Genomic DNA, 14,566 nt, shown 5'->3' on the forward strand with positions numbered 1-14,566 from the left:
GACCTTTCCCATCCGTAGTTACTAGTTCCCTGTCTGAGCATAATGATTCTGAAGCTTATTAATTAAGCAGTCATACATGAAGGAAACCTGCTATTGCTACTATTGATACTTTTTAAATGCCCACAATAGAGGACTGGCCTTCCATCTTTAAAATTAGATCTCTCTTTAGAGATATTTGTTTAAAAAAGAAGCAAGAGCACTTCCCCCTCCCTACAAGTGCTTTACCCGGGCATTTAAAATCATTTGTTTACCTTTAAAATCTAAAACCTTTTTAATCTCTTTGCCGGAACCTTTCGTCACTGGGGCTTTTGGAGGGGACTGATGGCTAACCTCCTGCCTGCTGACAATGGACCATGACATTAGAAGAGGTTCTGTTCTTGGGGAAGTGGGTACAGGGACCCACTTTTTACTGATTTTCCCTATTTTATGTTTTACAACATTTCCCACACAGAGACTCAGAACTGTAAATGCCATCTGGACATCCTGGTGTAGGAAGAAGGCTGATGTGGGTTGTGAATAAATGTGTTAATGTGTTAGGTGTTAGTACTGTCATCCACTGTCTTTTGTGTACCCCTACTGCTGTGTATATAATAACTAAATACAAAGCCAGTCGGGGTACGGGTCAGTCCCGTCATACTGGTTGCAGCGGTAGGATGCTTCCTTCAAAACGGAATGTCCAAACCACCACCATGACTAACAGGCCTGCTGACTGCGGAGATGCAACATCAGCGACAGCTGTGTCAGGAACGGGTAGAGAAGAGGTTTTACAACAGACTGCAGAGAAGGTTGGCAATCTACGGAGCCACCAGATCTGAAGAAGCAGTCTGGTGGACGGTGAAAGAGATTGACAGGCAACTCACCTGGGACCCGGATCTACAGAGGAATGCGATACAGGTAGCTGATGACTATAAGTGGGAAGCTCCGTTATGGGACTTTGAGAGGCGAGTTGAGGTCGCCCTGACGATACGAGGAGCCAAAATTCCAGAAGAAGTACGGCTGGAATGGCTAGAGCTGTGGGAAGATGCCATAAAAAACTGGTACAGCTGCCGAGGCAAGAACCTGCCCACCCCAGAACAGCGCTTCGGGGAGCTGGTTAAGCTGCGGTTTGGCCCAATGAGATGGCAGCCCACCGAGGAGGAAGTAGCCGAACTGAAGTGGTTGGTGGCGAACGAACTCGAGCTCGGGGACCTATACCGAGCCTTGTATTGGGGAGTCAAGGTCAGAAAGTCACTATTCTCCGGAAGGTGGGGACTTCGACGTGCCTGGCTTACATTGGGAGGCTTTTGAAGAAGAAGCCTTTTGTAGCTCAGAGAGCAATAGATTCTGGGACCTGTATGGAGACCGTGAGGGAATGCTGCCACACCCTGACAGCTGACTTAGAAGGGCTAGTCTACAGGGAATTGTACCTGGAGATAGACTACTTCTGTCTGCTGGAAGGCGGCCTCTCCATGACACTGGAATCGGCGGATCCCATAGTCCCAGATGAAGCGCTGGCAACAGGACAGAGTGCCGCTGGCCTCTGCCCTGCACCAGCAATGGCTACAGGGATCCAGGGAGATGCGGCAGCCGGTCCATCTCCCCAGCGGCAGCTTACTATTCCGGGAGCAGAGGAACTTGTCCTCCCTCCCCAGCGGCAGATGGGAGCAGGGGAAACAGTTCTGCCTCCCCAGCAGCAGGCCGAGCCAGAAGATCCCTTAGCCCCAGCTGAAGCGCTGGCAACAGGGCAGAGCACCGCACCGCAGGCCTCTGCCCAGCACCTGTCAAGGCTGCAGAGATCCAGGGAGATGCGGCAGCCGGCACATCTCCCCAGTGGCAGCTCACTATTCCGGGAGCAGAGGAACTTGTCTTCCCTCCCCAGCGGCCGATAGGAGTGGGGGAAGCAGTCCTCCCTCCCCAGCAGCAGGCCGAGCCAGAAGATCCCTTAGCCCCAGCTGAAGCGCTGGCAACAGGGCAGAGCACCGGGAGTCTCTGCCCAGCACCTGTCAAGGATGCAGAGATCCAGGGTGATGTGACAGCCGGCCTATCACCCTAGCGGCAGCAATAGCACCAGGGAGGGGATGCAGGTGGCATCACTCCCCAGCAGATGAGTGTGCACCAGGGAGATGGTGCAGCCGGCCCATCTCCCCAGCGGCAGCCGGAACACCAGGGAGGGAATGCAGGCGGCATCACTCCCCAGCTGCTGAGTGAGGTCCTTGGAGATGGTGCTGCTGGCCCAACTCCCCAGCGTCAGCACCAGGGCGGGAATGGAGGTGGCATCACCCCCCAGCGGCTGAGTGTTCTCCAGGGAGATGGTGAAGCCGGTCCATCTCCCCAGCGGCAGCCAGAGCACCAGGGAGGGGGTGCAGGCAGCATCACTCCCCAGCGGCTGAGTGTTCACCAGGGAGATGCTGAAGCCGGTCCATCTCCCCAGCAGCAGCCAGAGCACCAGGGAAAGGGTGCAGGCGGCATCACTCCCCAGTGGCTGAGTGGACTCCAAGGAGAAGGGGCAGTCTGCACTTCTGTCCTGTGGGGATTATTGGCAACTGGAGGGAGGCAGGACAGCCCCTCTCTACCTGCACTGCGGGACATGTATCCCATACTGTTGGATGAGACTGTGGTCGCCACCTGTAGTCCCCAGAAATGCTGGGCGGCTGGCTCAGATCCTCAACCCTGGCACTTCTCTCCAGCGGCAGTTGTATTTTTCTGGAGAGGCAGAGGTCAGGCGGTGCCCCCTTGAAAGGGCCGATTGTTTGGGGCATCAGTTTCAGGAGGGCATTGATGGGCCAAGTGAACTGACTGACTATGGAGTCTACCCGTTGGGGTCTCTTCCCATTCGGAAAGGGGGAGAAATGTTCTTGGGGAAGTGGGTACAGGGACCCACTTTTTACTGGTTTTCCCTATTTTATGTTTTACCACATTTCCCACACAGAGACTCAGAACTGTAAATGCCAGCTGGACATCCTGGTGTGGGAAGAAGGCTGATTATCTGGGTTGTGAAGAAATGTATTAATGTATTAGGTGCTAGGTGTTAGTACTACCATTCACTTTTCACAAAGGCTCACTCGCACGGCCTTTGTAAGTTGTAACCCCTGACAGCGAACCTATGGATTCCCGCTCCCGTTAATCCCTTCGATGCTGCGTTAGATAACGGGAGCGGAAATCCGTAGGTTAAAGGGCCCCTTATTGGTCGTTCGTACGGACATTTAACTGATAGAACAGGGAGACCCGTGAGACCAACAGAGTCGCTCGTACAGACTTTTAAAACCCCAATGCTGCAACTTACCCTGCAGATGCCACTGGTCTCCCTCCCTGTTCAATTAGTTAAATGTCCGTACGAGTGACCAATAAAGTCCCATATCGGCTCTATGGAATCGCATTTTCTCCAGGATCCGTACAGCCTATTAAAGGGACATTAACCTATGCGTCAAGCCTCCATTTCGATCTTGGGCAGAAATTCAATTGCAAGGACTATTTAAACATGGTTCTTATGCTGTATCAGTGCCTGTGATAGTGCCTTGTGCATCTGGGCATGTATAATAAACTACTGATTCTTTGGTTCTGACCTTGGCTTGTTTTGACATGCCTTTCTGTCTCCTGCATTTGACTCAGCTTGTTGTTTGATTATCCTGTCCTCGCTAATCCTTGACCTCGGCTTCGTGTAAAGACTACGTCTTCTGAACGTTTATCTGATCCAGATTCTCTCAGCGTTCCTGCCTTTCATATTCACCTGGTGGTTTATACCAAGTCCTGCACTGCTGATCTTCTAGCCGTGACATATTATCAAAGGCCACACCATGGACCCTACAGACTTGGTACGTTTTTCCTCTCGTCAAGTCCACCAAGATCAGGTGCTGGCATTGCATGCTTCTCATCTTTAGTCGCTAAATGATGGACACTATTATGGAGTTACTCAGATCTTTAACCACCCCGGGTCCATCACCCTTGTCAGCACCCTCGGTGGCAGCTCCTGCAGTTCTTATTTCTGAAACTGACAGACAGCGGGGAGGAAAACCTCCTAAGAACTCCTAACCTGCTCCGAGATGAGGCCCTTGCTTGGGCTTCTTCGCTAATAGAACATAATTCTATACACAACAAAGGAATGGGAACAAGGAACACAAGGGATGGAGTGAGGAGCCGAGATCCTCAGACGCTTCTCCTTTAAGCAAGGATAGGATATCTTAACTGGGACATGGGGAGAGGAGAGAGCTAACGAAATCTTCAGATGATTCATGGATGGGGAAAGGTACAAAAGAAATAGACAAACATGAATACAGGAACTAGCTTTGGACTATTTGATAACATTTGTATTCAAAAGTATTCGGTGGGTCCTAACACTAAACCCTGCCTAATGAGTTACTAATAAACTGAAACTAAACATTGAATCTAAACACAAAACCAAGAAGTACATACCTTTGGACTGCTGACTGAGACAAACATAACAAAAATGGGTGGGGCACACATTATAAAGGAAACAGGAGCTGAAGCTAAGAGCAGAACTGGAATCAAAGAATCAGAAGCACAGAACAGAGCATGTGGAAATCCAGGAATGGATTACAGCCAAGGGGGAACTCTAGCGAGACGGGAAGAACTCTAGCGAGACGGGGGGACACTAGAGAGAAGCAGTTCCACAGCCTGAATGGATCCTGACACTGCCCTTACACATCCTTGCCTTTACACGCATATGCACATACACACACCAGCTTACAAATACCTACACTTCTCCTACACACACCTGCCCATTAACACGCCTATACACATTACACTGCCCTTACATACACCTGCCCTTACACACTGCCTTTAGACACATCTGCCCATAAACACACATATACATATACGCATACACTGCCCTAACACACAACTGCCAATAAACACACATACACTGCCCTGACACATGACTGCTCATAAACATACATATACACATACACATACCTACACTGCCCATACTCACAAGCTTACAAACACACACACACACACACATATACAAATACACTGCCTTCACACCCTCTTACAATGTCTTAACTTTCTCATCTTGTATCTTCCATCCTCCATCCAGTCGTAGGAGCACAAGCTCTGTCACTCCAGACTTCTGCTTTGGTGCTCCCTCATCACTATGTGTCGACTTTTGATGCAGAGTGTACGGGTACCACGTCATATCCTAGCGCTCGGCGTGTAGTGATTAGGGAGCCAAGGTCTGAAGTGACAGACTTTGTGGTCCCTAATGTTGGTCCGGTTAGAGGGGGGATTGTGATCTTCCCAACCAGTCCTGCAGGCTGCAACTGCTGATCAGGTGGCTGTGCACCCCCTCGCAGCTGCTCCCAAGTCGAGTGCCTCTCTCGTCCCACCCTTCCTACAGCCCTGGCAAAGTGGGACAGAGGTAGGGACAGGCAGGACAGCGGGACAGAGTCCCAAAATCGGGACTCTTGGGGGGCATGGATATTTACTCTCCTACACTGTCCCTTCCCACTTTACCTCATCAAAATAGCTTGTAATTGCAGCAGTCCAATGAATGGACGAATCCTACTGAAACTTCGGGAAATTTGCACATTGCTTTTGGCAGTTTTGTTGAGGATTAGCCTTCGTTTTCTGAATGCACAAGTCATAGAATTTGTGGGGTACGCAAAATCACAGTTGAACAAAGGTAGAGCATCATTTCTTAAAATACTTTGGTCCTTAAGTGTAAAAACATGTAAAACAACAGTGTTGGTCCTTAAGGAGTTCAATACTACTTAATTAAAAATATCACAATTTTACTTTCAACATCATCTTTCAGTGCTGTTGATGTCATTTGGGATTTGATCGTTGTGTCACTGATGTCATTTTTATGTAGATGACATACACTATATGGACACCTATTGGGACACCTGACCATTACAGGGACTTTTATGACATTGCATTCCAAACACATAGAGCATTGTCCTTAAAGATCTTTCTATGCTGAAGGGGACATACCCAGACATTTTGGACAATGCCAACTTTGTGGGGAACAGTTTGGGGAAAGCCCTTTTCCGAATTTGAAACCACCCAGGACAGTCCCGGAATGGGACTTTAACCTCTTGACTGCTAACGACGGCATGGTGCCGTCACTAGCAGTCCCAGTCAGGTGCTAATGACGGCACCATGCCGTCGCTAGCACTACCCTACCTTGATCTGCCCCGGTGATCTGCCCCTCAAACTGAAGGGCATCACCGGGGCCACCCGATCCACCCGGTGACGTCTCGCGCAATGACGCGATGACGTCACCGCGCAACTTTATTAACAACTGACAATTGTCAGTTAAAGAGGTATGGGGGCATGCTGCTTAGATGCCTGTATCTCAGGCATCTAAGCAGCTATAGACCCCCAACATATACAGTTGGAAAGGTAATCACCTTATATTATGTAAAAAAAAGAATAAAAAATATTAAGTTAAAAAATAAAAATGTAAAAAAAATAGATGAAAAAAGATCAAAATTGCCTAGAGACCCCCAAATTAAATTATTTAAACATAAAGTAGTTTAACTTAAAAAAAAAAAAAAAGTTTTAGTATTCTAGCTAAATGATCACTGTGGTAGCCAATGTTACCACATTGATCATATAGCTATAAAAAGCTACATTCCCTTTTTAAAAATGGCCGATACTAATTTTTAATCCCATGATCCCTTTGATCATGGGGTTAAATTTAGCAAACGGTAGAGGGAGGCAATTTTTGAAATCCTGATGAACTGCAAATATTATTAAAATCAGCCATTTAGCCTGTGTGGTACGTGAGTAACCATCTCATCCCTGGAGCGCCTTGCATTTTTTTTTTGCAAAGTGATTTTTTTTTTCTCCCTTTACCATAATTTCTTTGGGATTGTAAGGGGAAAGAATCGTGTGTGCTTCTGTGATTGAATGTATGGAAAGTATGGTGTGTGCTTCTATGTTATTCTGTAGATCCATATCTGCTATGCTGTGTTTCCATACATTATTTATGTATACCTGCACGTACAGGGTTTGTATGTCTTGTTCAGTTGATTAATACCTGCAATGCTGTTTCCATGTATTTATTTGATCTATACCTTCAATGCTACGTTTCATATATTATTATTGTATACCTGCAAATACAGGTTTGTATCAGCAGGATCTAATGTTAGGCCCTGAAATCATTTCGTGCAAAAGTTAAGGTATTGTGTTGTTTACTAAATTGGGGCTTCAGGCTTCCCATGTTGAATAACAAAAGTATCATTCCATAGCACATTACTTTTGGCAATACATATATATATATATATATATATATATATACTGTATTGGCTCAGATATAGGCCGCACCCGAATATAGGCCGCACCCTAAAAGTTTGGTGCTTTTTTAAAGAAAAAGTTTTGTAATAGATATACTGCCACTCTGTCCCAGTGTGAATGTCGGCAAGAAATCTGACGACACCAGTTCAATGAGTTGAGTAAGCAAGAGCTTCTTTATTCAAGTGCGCACAGGGGAGAGTCCAGTTCGCAGACTTCTCTACCCCTCCTTAATTTTCTAACAATATATAGGCAAAGAAGCGCAAACAGTTATTAGCATATTGTCTAGCCATCTGTTGGTATATTTACTTTGATTTGCTGACACACACGGTTTAAAGAGGTCAAAAAAAATACCCCCCCACCCCAGACATGTGAAATCTTTACTTACAGAAGGTCAAGAAAGGGACAACTTGTCCTTTGTCGTGGCGGATTCTGATTCTTTTGCAACAAGGCACTTAGAGCAAAGAAAACATACGAAAACATACCATATGTACACATTCTTCCGAGACACAAACAAGACATAAGTAAACTAAGAAATGAGGTAGACAGGTGATTGTAGTGTTATCTTATCTGCTATCAGCAGAATAAGCAATGAGGTAAAGATCATTGTACTGACATCCAGAATCAGCAAAATTCTTCAACTTCCACACCCCCCACCCCCGAGATATGCTGCCACTCTGCCCCCCCCCGACTTACCAGAGCAGACTCCCGGGTGTCTTGCAGGGCCGGAGGGGGACATCTACGCAATACGCGTATACAACTCCCGGTGCCGGCACCGGAAGTTGTATACACGTATTGCGTAGATGTCCCCCGCCGGCCCTGCAAGACACCCGGGAGTCTGCTCTGGTAAGTCTTGGGGGCAGAGGTAAAATGCATCGTGCGGACGTTCACCGGCTGCGGCGATGTGCTTTAACAATCTCCCTTGTCGGGACTCCCCTTGTGGGAATTCCCGGCAAGGGAGATTGTTAAAGCACATCGTGCAGACGTGCCGGCAGCGGAGGTTGTTTACGCGTGCATCGCTGCAGCCAGTGAACGTCTGCGCAATGCGCTTAGACAATCTCCCGTGCCAGCACTCCCTCTGTGGGAAGTGCTGGCAGGGGAGGCTGTCTGAGCGTATCAGAGAGTATCCTAACCCTGCTGCCTGCCCGGAGCGCTAGACCCCGAATATAGGCCGCACCCCCACTTTAAAGACTTAAAGTGGGGGGAAAAAGTGCGGCCTATCTTCGGGCCAATATGGTATATATGTTTTTTTAGTGGAATGATTTAATGGTGGAAATTATTAATGCCCCCCCAGTTTGACTGTGGCATCTTGTGTGCCCCCCCCCTATATATTGTTTCTAGAGTCGCCACTGCCTCTCATTCAACATCAATGTCTGACTTCACAAATGCTCTACTGGATGAATGGGCAAAAATTCCCACGGAAACACTCCAAAATCTTGTGGAAGCTGTGCAAAGGACCAACTACATATTCATGTCTATGTATTAAGAATATGATGTTATAAACGTCCCTGTTGGTTTAATGGTCAGGTGTCCCAATACTTTTGTCCATATACTGTATTTCAATACACAATACCAAATATTCTACAAATTTAACTGACTGTTTACATAACATGTTAGGGATGTTTAAGAATTTGGTTTTCTTAGGTGACGTGGCATGGTTTCTTTTCCAGTTTGATTCCCATATAAATATAACTTGCAGAAATGGCAAGTGGAACAAGCAGGTGACCTGTGAACCTGTGGACTGTGGCTTCCCTGATAAGAATCATATTTACCCTGCATCTTTCTATTGCCCCAAAGGAACCACTTATGGAAAACAGTGCTCGTTTCAGTGTCGACCCCCTGCACAGCTCAGAGGTAGTATATCACTTACTATTGTGTATGTGTTGTTGAATGTTATATGTAAAAAACATATGTATAATAGGAAGTGTTAAATAATTAGTTCCTCCTTCTACAATATCACCAATAAAAATAATATTACAGAGAATAGGTCCAAGTACAATATCATATTTCGAATATACTACATTGACTACAACCCTCTATTGTCTGTCACTCAGCCACTGCCTAATCCATTCTAAAATACATATAATACAAGGGGTATAACAAGATGAGAATTGACAGACTAAATAAACCGATACAATAGGTGAAGAGAGCACTGCTCGCAAGCTTACAATCTTGAGGGAATGGGGTGAGGACAAACATAAGGCACAGAGAAAGGTTAAGAGGTAGTGTAGGGTTGCATCAGTGACAGGGAAGTTCAGCTTAGATGGTATGCTTTTCCGGAGAAGTGGGTTTTGAGATGTTTCTTGGGAGGGAGGGTGAATGCTACTTTGGTGGAAGTAGATTCCAGAGATATGGGGCAGCCCTAGTGAAATCTTGCAGATGGGAAAAGGAAGAGGTGAGGAAGATAAGTGAGGAGGAAAGCCTTAGCCCATAGGAAGAAGGTACGGATCAAGTAGGAGAGTATTTGTTTATGAGGGCAGAAATATATGGAAGAGCAGTATTTTAACGTCTTGATTTAGCAGCACTATAGGGCAATCTGAATGGTCTTTATCTGGATCCTTGTTGGGTTTTAAAATTACTATCATGCAAGCTATTGTGAATGCCAATGGATAATTTTTAAGGTCAATTTTATACAAATAAGTCAACACTGCAGTCAGTGGTCTCCTCCCTCTCCCACATTTGGCCATGGGGTCTTACGTGAGAACAGAGACCATATGGTCCTTTTGACCCCGTCCTCTGTTGAGGTATGAAATAATGCTTATTTGTTAAATTGGCTGTTTTAGCTTTCCTAAAAAGGGGGATTCCCTAATCCTTGTTATCTGGGGTAGCCTGTAAAAGAGTCTAGAAGTACATTCGGAACACTGTACACAGTTCTTATTTGGTAGTTGGGGTGGAACCTTTTTATAGGGTGCTCTAGGTATATATGCATTCTTTTACTGTAGATAGGTGTCTAAGATGTCATGGCACATTGCATGTCTGTGTTATGTGTCCTCCGTCCTCCAAGAGGGTTTGCATGTAAAGCTGAGTGGTCTGTTTAAGATTATCATTAAGCATTTGGGAATTTGTCCCACTCTCTGCTCTGTTTGAGCATCCCAGAAGAGTGGAAGCTGTTATAGCTGCAAAGGGGAACCAACTACATATTAATGATATGCATTTAGAATGTAATGTCATAAGTCACTGTTGGTGTGATGGTCAAATGTACCAATACTCTGGAATAGTTCTCCACACGGGTAAGGCTGCTACTGTTCTAACAATAATATAGCATGCTGGCTTGTGGCACTACTTGACTGCAACAATTAGGAGGCTTGGGCACTTTGTTAAGATGCAAACCATGTAAGAACAGTTTTAATGTAAACTGTTTCAATAAATGTTATTTTTTTAGTCACTCTGGTTAATTAGCCTCTTGTTTATCCAGTTGGATCCAAGGAGCTTTTGTGAGGCTACCAGCTTTATCCCTTAAATGGCTTATGTGGGAACACCATGCTTTAATTCTGTTCCTAAGAAGATACATTGAAAATTGACACTGTATCTCCCATGTATTCCTCTTTAGCAGACAGCCGCATACAATAAATATTGGTTGTGACGATCCCCATTTAAGAAAACAAGGCAGGCTTCTTTCTAGTTGATTGCCCTTCCCCATAAGATACCATGGAGAAAATGAGAGGGACCATCCGTGGTAGTAAAACCACCTTTATTTCTGAATTCTATTTAAAAGTTGAAAATAAATTCATGACACAGGACAACAATATGGACGCAACTCATCAGTGACAACTACTGAGGATTTTTTTTTGGTTTTTTTTTTTCCCTATGTTGCGGTAATATACTTACATGCCTAATTAAAAACTTGTATATTGTTTCATTCCTACTAATCTGCAGTTTTTAGAATACCTAATTTTTTTTTTTTTTGTTTTTTCGGTACATGTTTAGCTACATTTGATACAGATCAGCCCTGTCCTAAGCATATTTAGAGAGTAGTGGCCCAAAATTCTTAAATCTCACCAGTCTAGAGGCATCTGCCTGCCCCCTTGCCATACCCTCTTTTCTCCCCGAATTTCCCTCTTTTCTCAGAGCTTAGGATGTTTGGTCGGTATTTGTGGAAGTATACAGTATTTATATACGGCAAAACTATCCTGCGCTTTCAAACTATGCCTACATCCCTAGGTATATATGTGTCACAGTATTCTGCTTCTTTATATGTTTATATAAACAGAGCTAATTAACTCTTTTCTGTATTGGGACAAACAAGAAAAAAAGAGGAAATAGAAAGTAAAAAAAAAAAGGTGATGAAGATGAAGACGTTTCCTTTTGATCTAAAAATGGACTTTTGCCACTGTACTTTTCCACATTTGTATTTTAGGAACCAATAATATGTTGAACTGTTTAGAAGATGGACTGTGGTCTTTTCCTGAAGCCTTCTGTGAGCTCATGTGTTTGACTCCTCCTCCATTGCCTGACGCCGTCCTGCAGACCAAACGCTGTCAATCAGGAGGCCATAAAGTGGGGTCTTATTGCAAATATAAATGCAAGCCAGGTTATCATGTTGCCGATCCATCCAAGAAGACAAAAAAGTAAGTAGAACTAATAGTCGTATACGATTGTTATTAATTAATAAGTATGTTTCTGTGACGCACAGTATTTTAGGAGGTGCCGATATCAGGCAGGACCACAAGGAGAGTTAGATTCAAGGTTGAAGACAAGCCAAGGTCAGGGCACTAGCAATCAGGGTCAACGAGTAAGCTAGCCAGGGTCAAACACTGAAGACTGTAATCAGAATGTAACATAGGCATGACCATCAGAGGGCAAGGTTCAATTATTTCTGATAGTTAATAGGAAATGGAAGATTTTGGTACCTATTTTGAAATTGACTCCAAAATTCTAAAAGTCTACCACATTAGTTCGGTTACATTAAGTCTCCTAGCCATCTTGGGTACCCGAAAACAAATTTGCTTATCTCTAAGATAAAACGATATATACATCGCCAAGATTGATCACTCGCTAAAGATACATATGCAACAAAAAATAAAAAGCAACATAGTATAGACACTTTGGTAAAACTCAGGATGTATCACTGTTATATCCCTCTTGGAGTAACACACATTTAATTGAGCCTTATGATCCAGGCTCAAAGATCTCAGCACTTGGTATATGTGTTTCCAGAAAAAACCTTAAGGTCTGGTGGAGGTCAGATTTTCAGCTACAGAAATATCCATTAACAAAGCTCCATTTGTGGCCTCCTTACAAGTTGGCTCCTCACCTACTTGTTTTAAAGATATTCCCAGTAGGGAGTTTAGAATATGTGCACTCCAGGCACAGCCAGCTACTTTAATATTCCTGATGTGAACTGGAAAACCAAAGTCACCCATGATTATAACTTTTCCCTTCACTGTCATTTTAGCTATGGCCTCAATTAGTAGATTATCTAGCTCTTCTACTTGTCCAGGGGGTCCATAAATCACACCTACAAGTTACTGTACTTTTACCAAATTGTAATGTACCCCAAACTGACTGTATGTTCTCCTCACCAACTTGTGTTAGGTTAGATTTTATGTTATATTTCACTTATAGGGCCACCCCTCCCCTTTTCTTGCTCTTTCTGTCTTTTCTATATAAAGAGTACCCCGGTATTGTTATATCCCAGTCATTTTTCTAAGTTGCCATTACTGACACAAGTTCATGGATCGTATTCCCTAAACTGCGAGCATTTGTAGACATGACTTTTAGCTTGTCAATTAACACATATGCTGCAAGCGCTTTTTTGACCTTGTTTTGGGGGGCAAAATATATGCTTCTTCGTATTATCTGTACAAACCAAGCCCACAGATCCTCTCACATGACTACTAACTAAAGCACTTTCCCTTTCTATACTGTCTAGCCTGGTATTTACCCCCCCCATTCCTAGTTTAAAATCTACTCCAACTGTCTAGCCATCCTCTTCCTAAACACATTTGACCCTCTTGCATTCAGGTGTAATCCATCACGAGTATACAGATCGTACCCCAAAGCAAAATCTCCCGCTGTCTAATCTCCTGCTGTCTTTCTGGTGTAGTGCATGACACTTGTCTCAGATAATACTATATTGCAGGTCCATTTTTTAATTTTACACCTGAAATTACATAGAAACATAGAAAGTGATGGCAGATAAGAAACATTCGGCCCATCCAGTCTGCCCAACCTCTGAATACTTTCCTTAGTACCTGGCCTTATGCTATATCTAGCTTAGCTTTATGCCTATCCCATACTTGCTTAAATGTCTTCACATCTACCACTTTTGCTGGAAGGCTATTCCATGCATCCACTACCCTTTCTTAAAGTAATATTTCCTGATGTTACCTTTAAACCTTTGCCTCTAGCTTAAGACTATGTCCTCTTGTGGTGGTAGTATTTCTCCTTTGAAATAAACTCTCTTCCACGTGTTGATTCCCTTTAAGTATTTAAATGTTTCTCTCATATCCCCCCTGTCACGTCTTTCTTCCAGGCTATATAGGTTAAGATACCTTTCCTGGTAAATTTTATCCTGTAATCCATGAACCATTTTAGTAGCCCTATCTATATCCTTCTGGAGATACGGTCTCCAGTACTGTACACAATACTCCAAGTGAGGTACCACCAGTGCTCTGTACAACAGCAAGAGGATAGACCTTTATCCTCTTCTACATACCTGCCTTCTTTTGTTTTTAATCTAACTAATCCTTGTTTTACTTTCCCGTTACCTTTTAGGACTCTCCATCTTCCTCTTACAATGTCATGGGTGCTGATGTCTTGATGGGTGCATCAAGACAGCTGGATCCTTACCAGCTCCTTCCAATAAGCTATCCACTCTGTCTGCAACATGCCAAACCCAGGCACCAGGCACCTCTGTCTGTTCTCTTAATAACAGAATCATGCTATAACTTGTGTTCCTCTGTCAGAAATGATCTCGGTGGGCAAGCCATGTAAATGAACGACCTCTTGGAAGAAGACACCGGCTAATGCAGAAGCATTGGGTAGTTTTTTGTAGAGTGGTCTACCACCACAAATATCCATGTATGACCCTTCGAATTGGGTAGATCAGCAGTAAAGTCCATAGGTATGTGAGCCCGTGGGGCCGAAGGAAGAGGTTGGAGTAAGATGTCTTATATTTATACCAGGAGGAACCCAGATTGCAGGAATGAACTGGCATGATAACACAGAACACTCTCCGAGAGACTTTGAGGCAGATAATAGGACGCTTTGTGTAGGACAGGAGGTGTAATGGGAAGCTGCTGAACACAGCCAGGGTCAGGGTACTGGAGATCACGGATAGTAATATGACAAGCCAGGGTCAGGATACCAGAGGTCACATATAGTAATATGA

The 14,566-nt window shown here is 44.4% G+C and overlaps 1 protein-coding gene across 1 annotated transcript in view; it reads left to right on the forward strand.

Moving 5' to 3' along the window:
* Positions 1-14,566, forward strand: part of LOC149287624 (pappalysin-1-like) — a 506,291-nt gene that overhangs the window by 361,792 nt on the left and 129,933 nt on the right. The window contains exons 15-16 of the mRNA XM_089492654.1: positions 8,904-9,087; positions 11,591-11,801. Coding sequence (XP_089348780.1) covers positions 8,904-9,087; positions 11,591-11,801 — 395 coding nt within the window. The remainder of the gene's footprint in view (positions 1-8,903; positions 9,088-11,590; positions 11,802-14,566) is intronic.

This window comes from Sceloporus occidentalis, unplaced genomic scaffold (assembly GCF_023333645.1).
Source record: "Sceloporus occidentalis isolate IW3139 unplaced genomic scaffold, rSceOcc1.0.p SCAF_58, whole genome shotgun sequence".
NCBI lineage: Eukaryota > Metazoa > Chordata > Lepidosauria > Squamata > Phrynosomatidae > Sceloporus > Sceloporus occidentalis.